The sequence below is a fragment of the Aphelocoma coerulescens genome, chromosome 15 (genome assembly GCF_041296385.1).
Source record: "Aphelocoma coerulescens isolate FSJ_1873_10779 chromosome 15, UR_Acoe_1.0, whole genome shotgun sequence".
In the NCBI taxonomy this organism is placed as follows: domain Eukaryota; kingdom Metazoa; phylum Chordata; class Aves; order Passeriformes; family Corvidae; genus Aphelocoma; species Aphelocoma coerulescens.
In genome coordinates, this window is record NC_091029.1 from 2956524 (window position 1) to 2977937 (window position 21414).

At 42.3% G+C, this 21414-nt stretch overlaps 1 protein-coding gene across 2 annotated transcripts in view; it reads right to left on the reverse strand.

Moving 5' to 3' along the window:
• The window catches only part of ATP2A2 (ATPase sarcoplasmic/endoplasmic reticulum Ca2+ transporting 2), a 44775-nt gene extending 26075 nt beyond the window's left edge, over nt 1-18700 (reverse strand). The window contains exons 1-5 of one of the 2 annotated variants that reach the window (XM_069030447.1): nt 17957-18698; nt 16856-16873; nt 16682-16764; nt 9616-9720; nt 5936-6074 (exon numbers count right to left, since the gene is read on the reverse strand). In XM_069030447.1, the coding sequence (XP_068886548.1) occupies nt 5936-6074; nt 9616-9720; nt 16682-16764; nt 16856-16873; nt 17957-18074 (463 nt within the window). In that variant the 5' untranslated portion in view covers nt 18075-18698. Of the gene's footprint in view, nt 1-5935; nt 6075-9615; nt 9721-16681; nt 16765-16855; nt 16874-17956 lie in introns of both variants that reach the window. The other variant, XM_069030446.1, reaches the window with a different exon arrangement.
• Nucleotides 18701-21414: the final 2714 nt, after the last annotated feature.

The following is a 21414-nucleotide window of genomic DNA, read 5'->3' on the forward strand; positions in this document are numbered from 1 at the left end:
CTACATGAAGAATTGAAGAACTCAGTTTAAGAACTGAAATGAACAGATTTAAAATAACACATAAGGGATGCTACACACTTCAATCAACAGAACTGAGTGTTTTCTGAGTGTTGAATTGAGTATTGCTGAGGACAGTAATACTTAAAGCTCACACCTGAACAGAATGGTTTGCTTTTATTTAGAGGTAGAGCTGCTCCAGCACAACTGGTTTTTGTATTAAACTTCCTTAACACAAGCTCAGCTTAGGTCCTCTTCCCCCCTTGTACACAGACAATCTCATCTTCTTATTGTGCTTGATTTCCTTCGACCATCAGAAACTTAATTTTTCTTCTGTAGTAACAGGTTTTAAGCTTCCTGAACAGGGCATAATAAAATAGTACCAGAAATCAGAAGCTCTACAAAACAAAAACATAATTGAGTCCATCTACACTTTCATACAAGGACAAGACTGTCAAAGTGACAAAATTAGAAGAGTGATTATGAACCATTTTTTAAGTCTGAGTTTCCACTCCAAACCAGGAAGGTAAGATTTATTTTCCAATGAGACAGATTACACCGGCAAAGGTCCATCAGTTGTAACCACAGTAGTAAAACAGCACTTGCTTTCACTGACAAGGAGACAACACAATACATTTAAATTCATTCTTTCCATCAGACAACTTGCATAAAACTGCCTCTATCATCCACCTTCTGCATTCTAGGCAGACCGAAAATATCCACAGAGCTTACTGTGCAGTGTATGCGAAGTGTGAGTATCCTAACCCAGGAACTGTTAAAGGTAGAGGTTAAAAAAAAAAGTGAACAACACATAAATATTATATTGTTATCAAGAAAAGCCAAAAGGACAGAAAAAGCTTCGCTTTCTGGGAGCAAAATATCTCCAGGTCAAAACTGAGGGTTGAGAAAAATGGAGATACTGTGTTAAACAGTATGTAAGACTCAAATTTTTCTTAATTTGTTTCTTTATATTCTCTAAACACATACTTGTGTCATTCTCTCTGAAGAGGGCACCAGAACATTAGACAAGATTTCTGATGGACAGGGACACAGCTTGTAAGCCTGCACTCATTTCTAAACCAAATTTGTCTAGTTTTAGCTTTTAATTAGTGGATCTATTTATACCACTGCCTAGTAGATGGCAAACTCTTGTGATCAGCCTATACAACTACCTAATAGCAGAAAGAACAGACTGGTAAGTTAAGCCTCAACTTAAGGCAAGTCAGGTAGAGAACAACAACATCTTCACACCAAAGCTGAAGTCCTGTTTCCAAGCTATGCTGCATTTGGGTAACAGAAGAACCAAGAGTCAGAATTCTGGAAGTGAAGCAAAGCTCCAAATGCAAGTTTTCTTCAGCCTTAAAAAAAAAAAAGCTTCCTTTGTTAGGGTGATACAGTAATAACAGAACATTATCCTGATGTTCAAGCTTTTTGTTCAGCACTATTTGTGCTTATAATAAAACCCACTCAGTATCAGTTCTGTCAGAGTACAGAATATCAGCTATGTTCTCAATTTTCAAGCAACTAAACCAGAATTAGTTTCACTATTTTTACCAGTTCAGTAACTCAGAAGGAAAATGCTACCAGAATTGGAGTAAAAATTGGAAATATGTTTTGCAATATTTCAAATGTGTGTTAAAAGTGGCACAAGTTTAGGCTGTGCCCTGAGTTGAACCTCCAATGACTCCAGATGCCAGTGAAGTATGGAATGGAGTTTGGACTGTGTCTGGTTATCCCCAAGCTGCCTCTGATGTGTTGGCCAAAACATTCACTGAAGCTCACAGATTTATGCCCTACTCGTACATGTATTTATCAACCACTGATCTTACTTTCCTGTCTTTTTTGGTTCAAAAGTAGTACTTTAGGGAAAAAGCAAAAGACATGCTTTAAGACTCAAACCCAACAGTTTGCACCCAGTAAGGAAACACCCACCACAACATTTGCAGTCAATTCTTTTTCCCTATCAAGAGAAGCTCTCAGCAGTTTGCTTTAAGACAGCCTCCAGCAGGTCTCTGTTCTGGGCTTAAGCCTTCCTCCATCCTTTTCCTTGTTTTTTCCAATCTCAATACTTTCCCAGAAAAAGTAAACCTGCATGTCTAGCACTGAGCCTGAAAATCAATCCTAGTTATTAGAAAAGTAACACAGGCACAAGGACCCAGATGTTCTGGAGTAAAATCTGCAACATTCATGTTTTTTAGTTGTACTCCCAGGGAGAACCTGAAGCTCTTCACAACCACATAGGACTTTGACATAACTCACCTCAACAGTCTTCCTTCCTGACCTTCTCCATCCCAAAATTTATCTTTCTTTTATTATAAGGCACCCCAGAGTCCTGAAGTGCTCTGCAGTTGGAATTCAAAGCCTCAGAAAGCAGTTCTTGCCTACTCTGTGCCACATATAAAACTAAGTTTTCTGGAATATACACTAATTTAATAAGCAACAGCTTCTGGCAACTCTGTGTGTATTTTTAACATGTTGAATACTTACAGATACAGTAAAAGATGACAAGAACCATCCTTCAGAAATTCAGGGAAAAGAGGAACTACTGTGCCTGTGCTTTGGTCACTTACTGACTGCAACTATTGAACTTTCATTTATTAAATTACAGAAACTCAGATACACTGTATCTACTCCAGAAAATTTTAGACAGGAAAATACAGCAGAAGTGAACAAAGGTCATTTCTGTTCCCAAATGTGCTTCTATAAAAAAAAGACATGATTTACAACCAATTTATCCCAGTTTTTCAGGCTGAACTTCACACAAAACTTTTAAGTAGGGCCATGCTTTTTAAAATTTCTCTTTAAAATGTTAGTTTAACCCGGCAAACAAAAAACTCAACTAAACCAAAGTGTATCTAATCTAATAAGATAGCCCCTGGTTACAAGTTTAGAGTCTAGCCTCCAATTAACTCCAGCTTTTACAACAGCATGATAATCCATTTAAAGACAGGCAAACTGAAAAGCCATGTGAGGACAGCATTTGGATGTTCGTCAGTTCATCAATTCTAAGAAAAACTCTGCAGCTTAGTAACCATCACACACTACAGCTCTGAGAACCATACCCACCACAGGTGTGCAAGCAAATTTAAGGCACACATCCCAAATCTGTGATCCTAACATCCCTAAGAGCTCCTGTTCATTGTACAGTATCTTTTCTACCATCTCTGCTGAAGTGAACATGGAAAGTCTTCCTAACAACATGCAGTTAAGAAATTCGTGCCTGCATGTATCAATAGCAATCTAAGAATTCCTACAATAAAGTTATCTCTGTGTCAGACCCCCACACAGCTATTTCAAATTTACAAAGCTGTTACAGCATTAAATACAACTATTTTGCAAGGGAAGACTTGTAAAAATTTGTTCAATATTATTTATCAGCACAGGGGAGAAACCAATCACCTGGTTGTTTATGCCACTCAGTTGAAAGATATTTGCCTGGACACACAAATGTCATTGGCACTTGGCCAGGAATTCCATAGCCAGATATGCATCCCAGCATGAAGGGCTCTGTCACTTCCCTACATGGCCATCTTTTTGCAAACACCATGTCAAAGGCCATCGCAGTCCTCCTGCACTTGAGGCACCGGCATGCACAGAGTCTCTCTCACCTCCAGGGCTTGACACCAGCACTGGGACATGGTGCATTTATTGGCTCTTCTCTACTTGCTCTGTGGCTTTTCTCCATTTGATTACAATTAAAACTTCTTCATTGTCTAACTACAAGAATTTATTATTTCAGTATCAGAAGCTGTGTTACACTGAAGCACTTATTTCTCTATTAAACATCCACATGACTTACAATCAACTGCAGCTTCAAGAGGGTAATTGGAGTGCATTGTTTCACCCACCAGTTCAAGTGAGTATTTTACCCAGAAAAGCTTCTGCAGTCCATCAACAAGCCAGACCACCTGTCTTAAAGGACAGCCACAAAGCTTGGATGTTTTTTGGGTTTCTATATGAGCGTACCTGCTTAAGCTTGTCCTTATTAAAAAAAAAAAAAAAATCAATTCTACATGTGCTGGACTATCAGTCATTGTTCTACAGGCAGATTTTAAAATAATGCAATAGTAACCCTATGATAAAGAGGAGACTGTGCTTGTTAAAGGCAGCCTGGTGTCACAGGCACATTGGTTATTCCCAATTCGTTTTTCTCCCTCAGACATAGGCCTTTTAAACACAGTAATTGATTTTATTGGTACTGACAATATACAGCAGGTAAGTTAAAGCCTACACATCCCCCAGATGTTCTCATACAGAATAAAGGCAAAGCTAAATTTGAAGATGAAAACACAATCTGTACCTCTTCTGAAACGGCAATGAATCAAGTAGAAAGTGCTCTGTGCTCTAGACACCTGGCACAGCATCAAAATCCAGCACTTCTCCTCAGCGGTACCCCAAACCAGGGCAAAACACACAGTCATCAGCTCACAATTTTACCAATACTGCTTTAAATTACCAAAAAACACAACCCAAGTGTATGCCCATGATGAAAACTCCTTCCAAAAATACCATTCCATTGCTGACATTTAAAAACAGGATAAGGATTTGGCCAAGACATCTACTGCAGAGTCTGCAATTGATACAGTTCTGTTTGCCTCAAAAGGACACAAACACAGCAGAAACACCCCCCTCCCTTGCAGAGCACACGGCTCTGGCCATGCAGAGCAGGAACAGTGAGGCTCAGTAAGTGATAAGGCATCACAGTTCACCCTTTGTTTCTGCTATCATCACTTTGGATTTGGACATGTAGCTGAATCATCCTGTGCACAGAACAGGGCCTTGAGACAGGGCTCAGCCAATGTTAAAGTTTCTCAAGAAATGAAAGCTGGGCAGGCAGCCAACACCAACTTCATTCTGAGTGCACACTCTCTTTGCCTGCTAATTAAAACAGGAGGATAGTCAAGTTTAAGGGTATATATTTATCTCCTCTTGAGACAGCTACCACCTCTAAAATCAAAGTGACACTAGTGCAAAGTAAGTTTGATGTACACCCTGAATTGTTCCCAAAGGAACAATCACTCAGTTAACAGTTGATAATGACCTACAAAATCTGAGCATGCAACATTCCTGACACTTAGCAAAAGCCACCTAGTTTTATCTGGGAAGGAACAGTCAAGCCCAGTTTAGAGAAAAAGTTATTACTATGGCATTATTGCCAAAATGATGGAGTTTTAGCTCAAAGTGTAAAACCCTTCTGTTTTTGCACTCCTTCCAAACAAAGATACACCTTTTAGAGGAAAACTAAGATATTAGAAAGCTCTATGCAAAAGTCCAGTCTTTTAAGACTGGCACTTCAAAAGCTTATCCAGGAGTAACAGGGAGCTCTACTCTGCATAGCTTATGTTTTTGAGATCTATGCAGCAAATTGTCAAAAGAAGCAATAAAGAATTATGGAAGATGAGAAAACAGTGAAGTCACGTGCCAGTCATACTTGCTGAGAGGACAGAAGACATTTGTGAAAAGAAGTTCAAAGGCACTGCTACTACAAGTCTAAGAGCTGGAGGAACACATTCAGATGAAATAACAGAGCGTGACCAAAAAAATCTCTGCACTCCCAAACCCAAGGAAACTGAAGACATTTAAAAACCAGGAACAAACATCTATTTTGTAATGAAAAACCAGATGAGTTTTAAGACACTCTGAAAGCAGACATTAGAAAACAAAATTTTAAATTCATGACAAGTGTTAAAATCACAACTCCAATTAAAATGCTCTGCTTTTAGACCTACCAATTAAACTAAGTGGCAATTTGAAAAACAATCCCCTCTGTAGAAATGCACATTTAAGGTAATTACAGATGAACAGGAACAAGATTGTTCTTAAGTGAAGCATATACTTAGGAGTCTTTGAAAACTCCCCCCAGGGCCTCAAATCATTAAGACAAAGCCCCACAACAATTTTACATTAATATGCTAATGCATGTATAAGTGGGTCTTACCTGCCACTTCCACGATATCACCTGGGACAATGTCTCTTGCTTTAATCCTCTGGACACTTTTTCGGTCTTGTCGATACACTTTGCCCATTTCTGGTTCATATTCTTTAAGAGCTTCAATAGCATTTTCAGCATTTCTTTCCTAAAAGACAGCAAAAATGTGTAATTCTGAAAGCCCTCAAGGAAAAATAAGCCAGCCAGATCCGATTTTTCAAAAGCATTATCATATGAATGCTACCAACTCAGCTCTGCTGTGTTTCTTCATACAGAACATTTTGTGTCCCCTCCCCTTATGAGGTTGCTGACTGGAAATCATTAGAGTGTACTTCAGGTGTTTGGAAGCCTTTAGAACACAGAAATTGTTTATTTAAACCCCGGCAGCACTTGCCAACAAGAATATCCACTGTGTTGTTGCAGGGAGGCCACACAAAGAGTTCCATGTCACATATGGATGCTTTCTGACCTTAAAAAAAAAGCACTAAGCAGAATTAAGAATCATGAATGTAGGTTTTGGCTGTACTTTGGCTGGAGCAGCTTACACTCAGCCTGGAGTGGACTAGCACTGCTGAATTTCGTTTACTGACATAAATCAGGGATCAAGTTATGATGAAGCCAACTTACTACTACTTGTTTCAGCAAATCAAGTCATGCTGAAGTGAAACTAAAGCATACACTAGAAACTTCCCCAGAATCTCTAAACAATTTACAAACTCGGATGAATCTCCACACACGAAAACCTTTTGATTTCCACTAAAACAACAGCTTTCCCATCTCAGCTGCAGTCCTCTCACTAAGCACTAGCAGAGACTGGTATCAGTGTTGTGATGCCACCTGGATAAAGAACAACTGGAGAAACCAGCACCTTATCAGTGCTCCTTCTCCAGCTCTTGGAGAAGGAACTTATTTTCCATTTCCCTGCCTATTGACAAGAAAAAACGTCATCTAGCCCTGATAATTATAGATAATGGTAGAGTGCACATAGTTTTTAGAACATCTGCCCTTCAAATATACATCAGGCTTTCCAGATAATAAAAAATTCCTCCTGCATGTCAAAGCAGAAACAAAACCATCAGAAATTCAAATGTTGAGGAACTCAGCAGTTCCATGTAACAGTGCAGCTGAAAAATGAGCTCTTTAAAAATTACCAAAACTACCTTGAGGAACTAAAATTTAAATGGCACAGCTCAGGGTCTGGCAGTGCAGATACCAGCACAAACCCATAAAGCTTTAAGTAATACCAGCCTCACACTCCACCAGGTAAATTAATTCTGCTCCTCAGCACTGTTAAGACCAATACTACTTCTCTGTGGACTACCTATGAGCCACTGTGAGGCAAAACCTTAAAGTCCCACAAAAGGAAGGTTACTTCAACAGAACCTCTCCTTCAAAAAGGAGAAATAAAAATTCAGCATGATGACCCAGGTGGCCAAGAAGGCCAATGGCACCTGGCTTGTAGCAGAAATAGTGCAGCCAGTAAGATCAGAGCAGCACCCATCCCCTGTGCTGGGCATTGCTGAGGCACCTCCAGTTCTGGGGGCAGTTTTGGGCCCCTCATGACAAGAAGGACATGGAGGGGCTGGAGCATGACCAGGAAAGGGAACAGACCTGGGGAAGGGTCTGGAGCACCAGGAGCACCTGAGGGAGCTGGGGAGGGGGGGGGGGGCCCTCAGCCTGGAAAAAAGGAGGCTCAGGGGGGACCTTGTCACTCTCTAGAAAAAGAATAAACATCCAAGTTGCACCAGGGTAGATTTAGAATGGATATTAGCAATAATTTCTGCATAGAAATGGTTGTGAAGCATCCAAACAGGCTGCTCAGGAAAGTGGATGAATCACCATGCCTGCAGGTATCTAAAAGATGTACATGTGGCCCTCAGAGACACGGTTTCTTGGTGGCCTTGCCAGTGCTGGGTAAATGGTGTGACTTGATCTTAAAGATCATTTCCACCCTCAACAAAGTCTGTGATTCAGCTCATTCAGCCAGCTCAGCGTGCTAGACTGAGTCTTTTTGCTCCCAGTTTGCCTGAAGTTATGGTAGCCAGACTATCCTGCAGGCACTGAAGCACTGGCAGGTGGCTCCTGGGGAAAAGTGCACGTGAGAGGAAAGGTTGAGGGCGGCAGAGCCGTGGCCGTGACTCAGTGCTCACATCTGGTACCTGTAGGAACAGATACATTTATGGGTGGAGACTGTGTACTGTGACTGATTTTTCCATGACCATTAGAACAAAGGAATGAGTCACTTCATCTGTGCAGCAAACTCTGTTTCACAATGAAGTTCCATGCATGTAGAAATACACAGAGGTATATTCTTTGCATACTATCACATCTGAAAAAAACCCCCTGATTATTTCCTAAAACAGGGAAACAACTACACAAGAAAAATCCTCAAACTATACAGACAGCTTTACCTTCCATTTCATGCTTAAAATTAGTACCTCCAGAACTGCAACTCAAGAGTTTCAAGTTAAGCATTAACTCTTGCACAATTACTTTATGGAGACTTGAATATAAAATCTCATTTCAGGGGGCAATGCTGTTACCCCTTGACCAACATCTCTTCCCTCCACACCTGCTCCAGCAGATTGTCCAGCAAGCTGGGTACTGCTAAAAACTGAGTTTTGAGGAATACTCTTCAGCTAGCTCACATGGGACAGCACAAAGCAGAGCACAGGAATGTGCAGCAATGCCACTCAAGGCCACTTCTTCCAGCATGCAGGGTTCTCTCTAACGTGTTTTAACCTCTTAACAGGGCTCCTCCTCTTAATTTTTGTTATTTTGACCAGTTTTTTTTTTGGTTTTTTTTTTAAGCATGATGTCTCACAGACTAAGAGAACAAGTAATTATGTCAGGTTAGCACCTTCTCTTAAAAAAAAACCCCAACAAAACCAACCAATCATACAAAGAACTGGAATTACCATAAAAATCCCAGGGTATTTTTTATCTGCAGAAAAAACCCCTCTAACAAAACATCCACTGTCTAAAGTGATCAAATTAGCAAACTAAAGTGATATGAACATTTTTGTTTTGGCATCTCATGAAGTGTTATTTTATGTTATGATATTACTGTCTACATGATTTATAAAAAAGCATCAAATTAATGTCACAGCTGACAGTGTAGGAAAAGTTTCATGGTATTTAGATGTTTTCAGAAGAAACTTGTGCCTTTGACAGACATGCAGTCTTTGGATGTACACTTAATAGGTACACTTAATAGTGATTGAACAGGGAGAATTAATACTGTATTAATAATTTACTAAAACACAACAGTTGTCTCACGAGGAAACAGACAAGAAACAAGATTACAAGTGCTCCATCCTTTGTTCCTTAGCTGGGAAAAAAACCCAAGCAAACCAATCCAATTGTTCTTGGCTTTGCAAGGCCTGATTTACTGCCTGAATTCAGGCCTTTATTCTGGCCTGTCTTGTTCGTGTGTTCAGCAGTGTGTGGCCAAACACACTGATGGGCATTTTGCCTTTCTGGCAACACTTCTGAAGCTTTCATTTTACCTTTAAGTCAACACTTTCTGTTGAGACGCTTTATGGTTTGCTGACTCTCAGGAATCCAAAGTTAGCAGCACATCCTACTTGCTGTGTAAGAACACCCGACACTACAGGGTACAGTGCTTCCTCTTAAACCATAAAACCCCAAAACATTTGTGATTTGATGCTGTAAAAATCTCTGCATACCTGCCACACTCCCACAATTGCATTGGCTACTAATATAAGTAAGATTACAAAAGGCTCTACAAATGCTGTGATTGTTTCTTCACCTTCTTCAAACCAGGCCAGGACCTGCAAGAGAAACACAGCGATTTAAATTACTGATTTACAGACACCTTGCAAACTTTATGCCTGCTAAATTTCAACTGCTCAGACTTCAGCCGTTTTGGAAACCCCTCAATCTACCAAGTTTGTAGTTTTGTAATTCATGAATGAATTGGCAAAACGCAATGGAAAAGGAGAAAAAGAATCTTTACTGAAGTAGTACAAAGTTCATTTTAGAGGCCGCTCTTCTTCTAAAGGAGTAAGCTATTTATTTGGGAAACAATTGCTACTGTTGCTTCAGAAATGAAAGCAGAAGTTGTGACAACATTATGACAATGAAAAATAATTATTTCATTATGGTATAAAACAGGACACAGAGAGATTAGTTTGACTACTTAAAACACTAAAACTTTGCCAGAATCTGAATTTTAAGCAAGTTAATTGCTCTTTACCAGTAACTTAGCCACACAAATGAAAACAGCTTTACAACAGCTTCTTTCATATCTACAGTGAGTAGATATGAAAAATAAGCATCTACTTATTTAAATACAAGTAGTGTCTTATTGAAACATCTAAGTGAATGGCATAGTTATATCTGAAGCTGAATTCTGAACCAAGCAGCTGATAAAACTCAAAATTGGATTTTAAAAGGTAAATCAAACTTGAGGACTTGCATAAAAGGCTCCACATAGATTTTAATTCATTTGTTTCAAAAGTGTACTCCAGTTTTAGGCATCTGTCATTCACTTGACTTGAATGTGTCAGGGCCTCTGCAGAGTGCTGGAGTCACTGATGAAAAGTCAAGTTAAAGTTAACATGACCAGAGAGGAAGAGAGTTTTCATCAACATGTTGAGCAACAGGAAGCCTGGAAAGTGACAGTAAATAGGAACAACGTGTTGAGATAATTAGGGCTGGTAGTCAGGCAACAGCACTCTGAATCACTAGAAGACTGCAGCAAGCAAACTGTTACTAAAGCAAGACCATGATTCCACCAACATGCTGCTCCGAGCTATTGCTCAATTGTGAGACACTCCAGGATGTCAAAAGGAAGGAGCAGCAGCATGAAAGCCTCAAGCAGAAAACAGACTGTCAAGCAAATCCAGTGCAACAACAAATCTTTATTATGAAGGGATAAACTCGTAAGATCCAGGTTGTGATTAATACGACTGCAACATCCCAACTGGCAACACAACATTTTGAGGGTCTGTGTAATCCCCCTGCAGAACAGATTTAGTCAGGATCTCTCCACACCTCGGTGTTTCTTCCCTCCTACCACACCACTGCTCTCCAATCCCCAGAACCCCTCCTGGCATTTGAGCTGCTGGGGCAGTGGGACAGGCCCCGCTGTCTGTGCTCACCCCACACACATCCCTGTGCCATGGGCAGCCTCCCCTCTGCACCAGCACTGCTGCTGCCCATGGAGCTCAGGAGAGGCCGACGGTGCATTTTCAGCTCTCTCAGTGTACACAAGGTCACACGCTGCCATCAGAAAAGCTCTTTAGTATCTGTTTCTTCCTTCCCTTTCTTTATTGGAATTCTGTAGAGCCCAATTTGCTTCCAAACAAAGCAAATAAAATTCAATTATTTTGTGATGTGCTTATCTGAGCAGGCACCTACAAGGTTAACTAGAATAAAACATCTGCTTTACACAACGTTAAACCAGAATCTTTTCCGATTTAAGATCGTGTGTGTTGTAAAATAACATTGAGACAGGCTCTAACTCCAGAGGTAAGGAAAGTAGCTACAAGGACAGCAAGATCCAAGTATGTCAAGGAGAGCCAAAATTAAGTTTTCAAGGGATCTTTTCTTTCAATAAGCCATTATTTCAAAAAGAGCAGATGAACTCAAATTAGAGATCCTGAGAGTATAGTCTGATGGTTTAAGTCTTCACTGCTGTTTTTTTGGTGAAATTATCAATCTGTTACAAGACTAAAATGAAGTATCTAGTTAACCCTGGAAGCCAGCAATACACAGTTCTTCCTCCAGAAGTTTCTACACAATTACTACCAGTGGAACAATCCAAGCTCTAGTTCTAGAACAATTTAGTAAATATAGACATAAAATAACCAGATACATAGTGAGTTCTTGGTTTTCCTATAGCAGACTACAGCTATATTAACTCTCCATTTAGAATATTTGTGATACACAACACATTCTGTAACAGACCAGGTTTATTATTTGATAGTAGCCTGAAGTAAGAAACAAAACAAATGCAAGAAAAACAAAGAGGAAGTAGAACAAGCAATAACAAGTATTCAACACTGCATTTTCAGTAACAACAGACCATATGCTGAGGCCTGGTAAAGACTAGACAGTTCTTGTCCAAGTCACTGAGTCCTTGTCAGAAAGTTTCCACTAGCACACTTATAAGACCCTGGAGAGGTTTACAGTGAGAAATCTCATTTTTTTAAAATTTCTACTCAGAAGGGCCCCCACCATGTTTCAGCCCTAATCACTTTAAGACTCACACGTAGAACAGCTTAATTTCCAGGTCATTGATCTCCAATGCACTGGTCAGGCAGTACTGTCAATAGGTAAAGTCACCATGTATTTAAGAAAGAGCAGGAAAAATAAGAAAAGAATAAGATAATTGCTCAAGAGAAACGCAAGCCTAAAAATATAAGAGAAATAATAGCAAGACATAAAAGCCCCATATCAACAGCCAACATAAGCAGCTTAAAGGACAACTTTCATTCAGTGTATTTGCTTTAGGGCTGCTGGAGCTATGGCTTGCAGAGCCTATTTTAAACAAAGCCTAATGGGGTGGACCTGCAGGACACTGAGGCAAAAGACACACAATGACAGGCAAACAGTACTTAGTTTTCATGGTTATTTGTAAAAAGGGGGCAGAGGTACAATGCCAAAATCAGCCAGCAATGAGGTGAGCACTGATGGAAGCGGCTGAAACAGCACAAGTACCCTTACAGCTTTTTTCCATTTCTACAAGTGAAGTATCTCTATTGTCAGGGATATTATGGAGACAAGTTACCTCAGATGACTATGTATCACTAAGTAACAACAGAATTGAAGAATGGGAGTTTCGAGACAGAATTGTGTTGCCCAGCAGGCTGTACCCGATCACCACTAGCAGAGGAAAAGCAAACACTTTGTTGTCAGCAACCACACGGGGATTTTTGTTTGGTTTTCATTTTGACAATGGAAACTTAGAAGCAAGCTGGGAGAGGTGAGAACTCATCCTAACAAAAAGAAGCCCTGGATTAATTAAAGCAGGTCATATAAAATGTATGGACTGCTTTCAAGGGTTTTTTTCTCACAGGATACTGTGATTTCAGTTTTAGTGTATTTTGGACAGAGTATCAACTACTGCTTAGAAAACTCTCTTTTAGTGATTAATCTTTTCAATACAAATTAGCTTAAAATTAAGCAGATGCAAACTATTTCAGTAGTCCTGATCCCTGTTCCATCCATGTCAGTTACACTGAACATCAGGAAACATTCAAGAAAAACCTCCCAGTTTTAGTTCTATGATTCAGTAGAGATTTTTGTCCGCTACACAAAGAGGTCAGGGAAAAAGATCTCAAACACAAACCAAGACATCCTGACCACATGTATATGCACAAAACTAAGAATTTTACTGAGTTAACAGATTGTCAGCACCCACCACGTTACTCCATATTTCTGAAAATAAATATATTATTATAGCAATACTGGCGTAAAAAAAAAAAACCACCCGTCACCCACAGTTTAGTTTTTATAACATAAAATGGAATCACAACGACTTCTCACATTTTTATCACCCCTACCCTCGTGCTAATGAGCAATCTAAGTTTAGCTAAAAGCATGTCAGTGCCATGTTCTACAGCAACCCTTATCTTGTGCCACACACTCACTGCTGCTGACCTAAACAGGTAGCTTTTGGGGTGATTTCAGGGCAAAGCCTGCAACATTGTTACTGACACATCCTACTTCCTCCAAGAGGACCTTTGCTCACCTTTTACCACAAGCTAGGTTATACTCATGCTAATTTACAGGCTCTAACAATGTCTGGGCTAAAGCACAATATGCTGTTTTAACCTAAACAGACATCCACTATTAGAAAACATTCCCAAAACAGTCATTTCTAAGTCACCTTAGGAATCAAAGGAATAACTGAGGGGAAGAGTGCTCTAAGGATGCTGTATAAATACTTCAAGTTTTGGTAGAGTTTATAGCCTACATTGCACCTTGTAGAAGGAAATCCACTGAGTGATGCAGAGCTAAGATTGCGGAGTTCTGCACACACCACTGCTTAAAGCATCCACACTTCACCAAGGAATTATTCTACATCAGATGCAGTCAACATTTTGCAACCTGTCAAAATCATTTATACAGCAAAGCAAGCTGTTCTTTTCAGTAAACATTGTAGATCTGAGCACATGCTACACAAGTATCAAGAATTAGAAGCGATGAATACACTCCACGGGTTTATTTCTGCAGAGGCTTCACAGATCCAACACAAAGACCGAGACAAGTCTATTCACAGATCCATTTACTCACCATCAGAAATTATTTATGCTGTTTCTCTTCAAAAGCCATACTTAGGGCTTTCACTAACCAGGCACATCTCCTACAGCAGTTCTGACCTGGAATGTAGGACACAGGATCCACAGCCCACAAACACGCAGCATCTGACCCCGGCAATCAGCCTGGGTGACACAGATTGAGCTGCTGCTCTGAGTTATTTTACTGACACGTACCTGACAGGCAGTGTGGGAGCAGAGGGCACAAAAGGCACTCTGAACACAGAAGTTTATACTCTATATAAGAAGGAATGTTTCTGCACAAAACCTAATGCAGGTCTCAGTGCTACAGATGAGTGTTACTGTGCAGGCAGTTGTAACAGCAATAAACTAATATGATTTATGATTGCAACACAACCACCATAAAAACTCCCTCAACAGAAAAAAAATTATCTGTATACTTCAAGATCCTCTCTCTTCATACCTGAGTCTTAATTTTTCTAAACTGACAATGTGTAGCTGGTAAAGAACACCAGAATTTAGGTGATGTAATTACATCCTATTTTTGCAGTAATGCAATCCTGGTATCAACATATCCAACAGTGCTTTACAGCTACTACAAAAGTCTGTATTATGCTTTCATCAAGAAAAAGTGTTAAAACCTAAGAAAAACAGACAACATGATCACCTTCTGAGCAAAGAAAACACCAGAAAGAAATACAAAGGGGAAGAGCTTTTAAAGTACCAAAATTACAATATATCTACGGGGTTTTTTACTTTTCATCAGAGAAAAATCTTTACTTCTAACATCAATTTAGTGTGCCTCGGTAACTCTAAAATAGGAGATAGAAAAGGCAGAGTAGTAGCCCAAGGTCATGTACCATGTCAGCTGCACAGAAGCAGAGAATCCAGATCTATCCCACACTCCATTACAATACAGTCTCTTAATTAGATAGGAAAATTAACCATACTGAAAAAAGCAACTGAATTCAACTACTAATCAAGTTTTCCAAGAGGACTCAGCAGTGCATGTTCTGTGACCTCTGTCAGTCTGGTCTCATACTTACTCAGACTCAGCAATGAAAGCTTTAGTTTGGTGAATCTGATTTTTCACTTACTTGTTTATAATAAAAACAATTAATGTACTTTGGCACGGAAGGCTAACAAACTTCTGTGCTGTCATTTGTCTCATGAGATGACAGAAACACTCCTGACTTTCCAGGAACAAAAAGACATCCCCTTCTCACCCTCTAGGAGGATAAGGGGAAAGAGGAGGGGGAAAAAGAAAAAAAAAAAAAGCTTTTCAATGACTGTTTATTATTCAATTTTCAATAGCCAGCCTGATTTCCTCTCCATGAAACAGAGGAGTGAGTGAAGCACATCTGTCTCCATGGTCAAGATTGATATCACCAGTATCACCAGTCACTGCTCAGCTGGTACTGGTGAATTGGACCCAAAGCCAGAGCCCTTTGGAAGGTGTCAGCGTGGGGAGAGCAGATCCCCAGCACAGCACAAACTGCAGCACCAGGGCAACCCTTCCCCCACCACACACAACAGCTCCAGAGCACATTCTCCTCTGCCCATCCTAATTAGCTTGCCCTTAGCTAAAGAGTCACCACAATTTCCACTCCCCCCAAGAGTTGCAGCATTTTTTTTTTCAAGCAGTTAATTACAACTCCAGGGCAAAGTCTACTGTAAACTTTCACTCCCTACCTAAACAATTTAATATTGCAAGCTTTTGTTTCTGTTGTCCAGCTCCTCAAGAAATACAGCCTTCCTTCTCCACTGAGCCTTCACTCCATTTTCCAGTTTTTCAGCAAGCACATAGGCTTTACACATAACGTAAGAAGATTGCCTAATCGTGCTTTTTTTAGAAAAAAATAAAAGTTTAAAATGTTCTTGTTCTTTTAGTCCTGTATGCAAAGTAAGATGTCCATTTAATGACTTGACTATCCAAAGGTCAGTTACCAAATTTGGTCAACAATGGTGCCATCACAGCCGTCAACATTCTTGTCACTGTCAAAAGCAACAACTGTCACCTTGCTATTATCAGGAAGGGAAGGCAACTGGAATATTCGCCATGTAGATTCTATTTACAGTCTGCATTGCATCCAAAAATGTCTTCCAATGATTATACATTGAGCTTGATAAAGATTAACCCAAAGGCAAGAAGAATGTCCAGTTAAACGCTTACTTACTCAAGGTTAGTTCTCAAAGCCAACAGCAGCATTGGGAAATCCCACCTCAAATAAGCAAACTGGGTTGAATGAGAAGCACTTTTTAAAATACCTGTCCTAGTGTAGTTATGTACTTATGATTCGTGCAATGAAAGACTCCCTGAAATTTCTGTTGGCTAGCATACAGAAACCTCGTCACAAGGAACTAATTTAAGAGGCAGCAATCTTGCATCTTTTACTTCTACCCAGCAAGAAAGAATAATTTCAGTATGTACAGTTCACATACATTGTAATATGTCACTGCCATACAGAACCCTAGGAAATAAAAAAAATAAATAAATCATACTTACAAAAGATATGCAAGCGGCCAGCAACAAAATTCGAACTAGTAAATCTTCAAACTGTTCAATCACAAGCTCGAGTAAGGTTTTTCCTGCAATATGTAACAAAGCCATTGAGCCATGTAAATTTAAAAAAATGAATTATCAACAGGAATTAGCAAAAGATTTCACAACCGTGCTCACCTTCCTCTGCCGGTAGCTCTGTCAGTGGAAGATTTTTCCAGGAAGCATGTCAAAGAAAAGAAATCATCGAAGAAACACATTAGAGCATTATCAGGCATCCACACTAGATATTGTTCCTGAATTGCACACTCAGCTGGGTTGGATTTGACAGACATACTGAAAGTCCCACTAAGGCGGCTCTTTTCACCAGAGTATGTGAATGGGCCTGAGAGTTTTGCGTTTTAAGACACATAAAGGTTCGCGGGAATGTGCCAAGGGTTATAATTCAGCCAAGTCATCACTCCAGCCAGCTGTGGGACTTCTGCGGTTGCTGCACACAAAGGGTCAAAGGCTCAAAACGCTTTTCAAATGCTTTCTGACAAAGCTTTTCCTCCACATTCACTTAAAAAAACCCACAAACCATCAAACTTGGTTCAAAATATTTCAGATTCTTTCCTCCATTTTAAGGGTATGTCCTTATTTCTGCTCTCCGCTTTATGTCCCTGCAACTAGATTTAGGAATCCAAGAGGTACAAAAGCAGTGTTAAAGCTAAAAAAACACCTCCACCGTGTAATCTTCTCATAGATTTTCATTTTTTACACAAGGGCAAGGGAGTTCAGAAGAGACCAGGACAGCCAAGCAGTAAGGATTAAAAAAATCGACTGAATTTTGTGTCCCGAATGAAGAGAAGAATATAAAATAAGGGGCTGAAAGGCGCTAAAAAAGCTGGGGAAAATGAAGGTCAAGACGGGCAAAAAAAAAAAAAAAAAAAAAAAAAAAAGGCAAATCCTAACCCCCAAAGTGCTTCATTTCAGAATGGAAGAAGGTTTCCCACCGTTACGGTGAAAGGGAACGGAGGTGACACCCTCCTCCCCAGAGCAGCCCTGCGAGCTCGGGATTGAAAGAAACCCACGAGGTGGAGTTCAAGTCAGCCATCTTCTCTCCCTCGCTCCTATTCCGGGTCCTGGAAGAGATGCCGGCTTTGCCAGTGCACACGCGTTAGGCCTCGCACAGGGCCCCGGCAAGGATGAGGGAGAAGACAGAGGGCTTGGAAAGGGAGCAGAGGGGGAAGAGGGCGAGCGCCGACGGCAGCATCCCCGCGGCGGGGCTGCCTCACCTACCGTTGGAGCCCCATTTCTCCTTCAGCTTCTTCACTTGCTCGAGGCTGAGCCCGGTGCTCTCGTTGACGCCGAAATAAGCCAAAACTTCCTCCACAGTCTTTGTGTGCGCGTTCTCCATGGCTGGGGCAGGGAGCAGCAAATGGTGCCGTGCCTCGCCTCTTCCTCCTCCTCAGCGGCGGCGGGGGCGGCGGCGAGACCTCCTCAGCCCTCACCACCCCCGTGCTATCACCATAGACCCTCTCCCGCAGCAGAGGAGCCCGAGCACACCTCTCCGCGGAGGAGGCCGGGAGGGGCAGGAAAAAAAATTAAAAAAAAAAAAAAATAGGGAAAGCAGCCCTTAAAAAAATTAAAAAGCCCCCACCCCCTCCCACCCCTCACGCCTCCGAGGGAGCCGAGCCGCCTCTCCGGCGGGGACGGGGGACTTCGAGCGGGGAGCGCGTGGGCCCCCGGAGCCGCTGTCGCCTCGGGGCCGCGGCGGATCTCTGCGGGGATGGGCCGCGTCCAGATGGCCAAGCGGCCTCTCCGCTCGCCTCAGCGGCTCCGAGACGCCCCGGTAACGGAGGGCGATAACGGCGCGGGGGAGAAAAAGCCGCAGCCGCCCCGCTGCCCGCGAAGGGTCAGGATCGCCCCCTTCCTTCCTCCTCTAGCAGCTCAATCCCCCCCGGCCGGCCCAGGCCTCTGTCGCCGTCACGGCTCGGGCTCCCCCGCGCCCGCCGCTGCCTCCGCTCGCTCCGGTCGCGCAGCGGCGGCGGCGGCTCTAATGTAACTCAGGGGCCGCCCGGTGCTCTCTCGCCGCCGCGGCATGTGGACGCCGCTCATTGGCGGGCCGGGGCGCGGGGCGGGCATCCGGGCGGCCCCGCCCGCGGGGCGGAGGCGATGGATGCGGCGCGGCCCCTGCGCAGCGCGGTTCCGCGGTCGCCCGTGGTCCCGTCTGGGGCCCGGCGGCGGCTGCGCCTCACGCGGCGGTGTCGCCGCTTCCGCTGCGCACGGGGACAGCCCCGCAAGTGCGGTGGCCGCTTTCCTGGCCCCGCTACCCCGGCAGGAACTGCCCCTGTCCCGGCCTCAGCCCGCGGTGAGGGGGAGTGGGGCCTGAGGGGAGCTGCCCGCCATAGCGGTCTTGGTGCGGGGGGGTGGCGCGGAGCTGCACGGGCGTGTGGCGAAGGGAGCGCCAGCCGTCCTGTGAGCGCTGCTCTCACCCTGGCGTGATAGGAGCCTCACCCAGTCCAGGGGTGAGTGTGGGGTTGGCCCCCACCTCAGGAGCATCATACGGTCAAAAGGTGACTGTGGGGCTGGCGCGCTCTGTCGCGACAGGAGCATCATCCAGTCAGAACGTGAGGGTGAGACTCACACGGGGAGGCCGTGTATTATCCCTCTCTGGAGACATTCCAAACCCACCTGGGCGCGTTCCTGTGTCACCCTGCCTTGGCAGAGGGTTGACTGGGTGTTATCATGGATCCCTTCCAACCCTAAAGACTGTGATTCTGTGGGGCTGCACCAGCCCCTGTCGTGACAGGAGCCTCATCCATCACGAGTGTGCGGAGGTGCGGGCCGTGTGCCTCGGTGCTGTGACGGCGGGTCACTCCCCAGAGGTCCTGCCCTGCGCTGGCACTGAGCAGTGTCCCCAGTTGCCGTCGCACACATCCCAGTGACAGCACACTCAGCCCCGGCGATAACGTGAGGAGGAATAAACTGCACGCTGTGATTTCAGCGCGGGTGTGGGGTGAGGTACCAGCTTTCCTCAGCACTGTATCTCGGCTCTGGCACAGGCACAGGAACCGATAGAGAACACAGAAAACTGACTGATCCGTCCAATCCCACCCAGTAATTTAGGGGAACTTCAGTGAACACAAACCAGAGAGAAATCAGCGCCAACTGACATTAATACACTTGCAACACACGCAAGCAGCTCAGCACACAGCATAAACACCTTTAAAACTTGGTTCCAAGCAATGTTCTTGTGTACATATGCATGTGCAAATACCAAAGCTGATCCCTACATGTGTGCTGGCTTACATAAATGCAGATCCTACATACAATCTGCATTTCCACCACTTACAAACCACCCACAGCACCATGCTATAAGAAACTGCATGTCTGATCTGGAATGAAGTATCTTAGTCTTAACCTCTGTGCTAGAAAAGGGATGGAGAGGGGACAGCCCATATAAAATGATGGTGTTCTAGGGAACGTGGAGCCCTATATCCTTTCTAACAAAAGTACAACTGCTCTAAAAGACTCCTCTGTGAATGGCCAAAGTCCAAGAAAGGAGAACTTGACAGCCCACACTTCACAGGGCAGTTGAATGAAAATTCCTGAGCTAGATCTGATGACCTAGTTCAGGTAAGGCAATTACTTATTCCATGCCATGCCCATATTAATTTCATCTTGCTTATCAGCAGGATTAATCAGCATGGCCAAATGTTGCATCAGTACAGTTATGTTGCTTTTCATACCTCACACTACACCTAAATAGACTTAGCCTGTTACAGAGGTGAAGAATTTAACTGTAGTTTATACAGTTTACTGTAATTTCTTAACCAATTATAATAGTTTTTTCATATGGTATGAACCCATGATGCAAGCATCCCCAAAGCATATATATATGTGCATATGCAACATTAAAAATACATGATTTCCACAATAATTCTATATGGAATAATGCCAGCTACTTGAATTAATGTATTTCACTAACAGCTCAGTGTATCTCTGTGAGTAGTTTCTTCCCTTCTGCCACATTAACAAAACCTGCATTATATATAAGTTTTTTGTAAAAATACATTTACCAACCAGTATTTGTACACACAAGCTTATTTACTAGCCTTCATATACAAGTGCACGTGTAAAGGAGTTGAAAGTCCTGCCTTTCATTTTCTTACCATTTTAAAGTATTACAATTAAGCATCTCTATCAATTTTCAAAACAAAATGATACTAGTAAGAAACCCAGGTCGCATTTCATATTATTTTTCCCTGTGTTACATTTCCTGTGTCATTCTTGGTTTCCTTTTTGTGCCTGTTTCCTAAAGGCCTTATGGAAAATTATTTTAAGCATACCAGAGGCATGGCACATGCAATTAGATCTTGGCAGAGGGTAAAATAAAGTAGATACTGTGTTCTTTCTATCTAACTTGTTAACAGGAGGAAATGCTGCTAGGAAGGCAAACAGAGTCTGAATTCTAGCAAATCCTGGAGAACTCTTGGCATTCTCTGGGGTTCACTAGTTCAGCTACAGTCTGACAACTCCCATTCGTTGTTTCTCTCTCATCTATTCAGTACAGAGAATTTGAGTCTTCCCCTTTTTTTCCACCTTATATAAAATCTGGAAAGAACCTGGAAGCACAGTCCTCTGCCTGTGTTTATTTCTGTCACGTGTTCTGTTATGGCTCAGTGAATTTTGAGAGAAGAATGGCTGAATTAAATACTTCTCTACAGTTCTTTCTCTTCCAGAGCAGAATAACC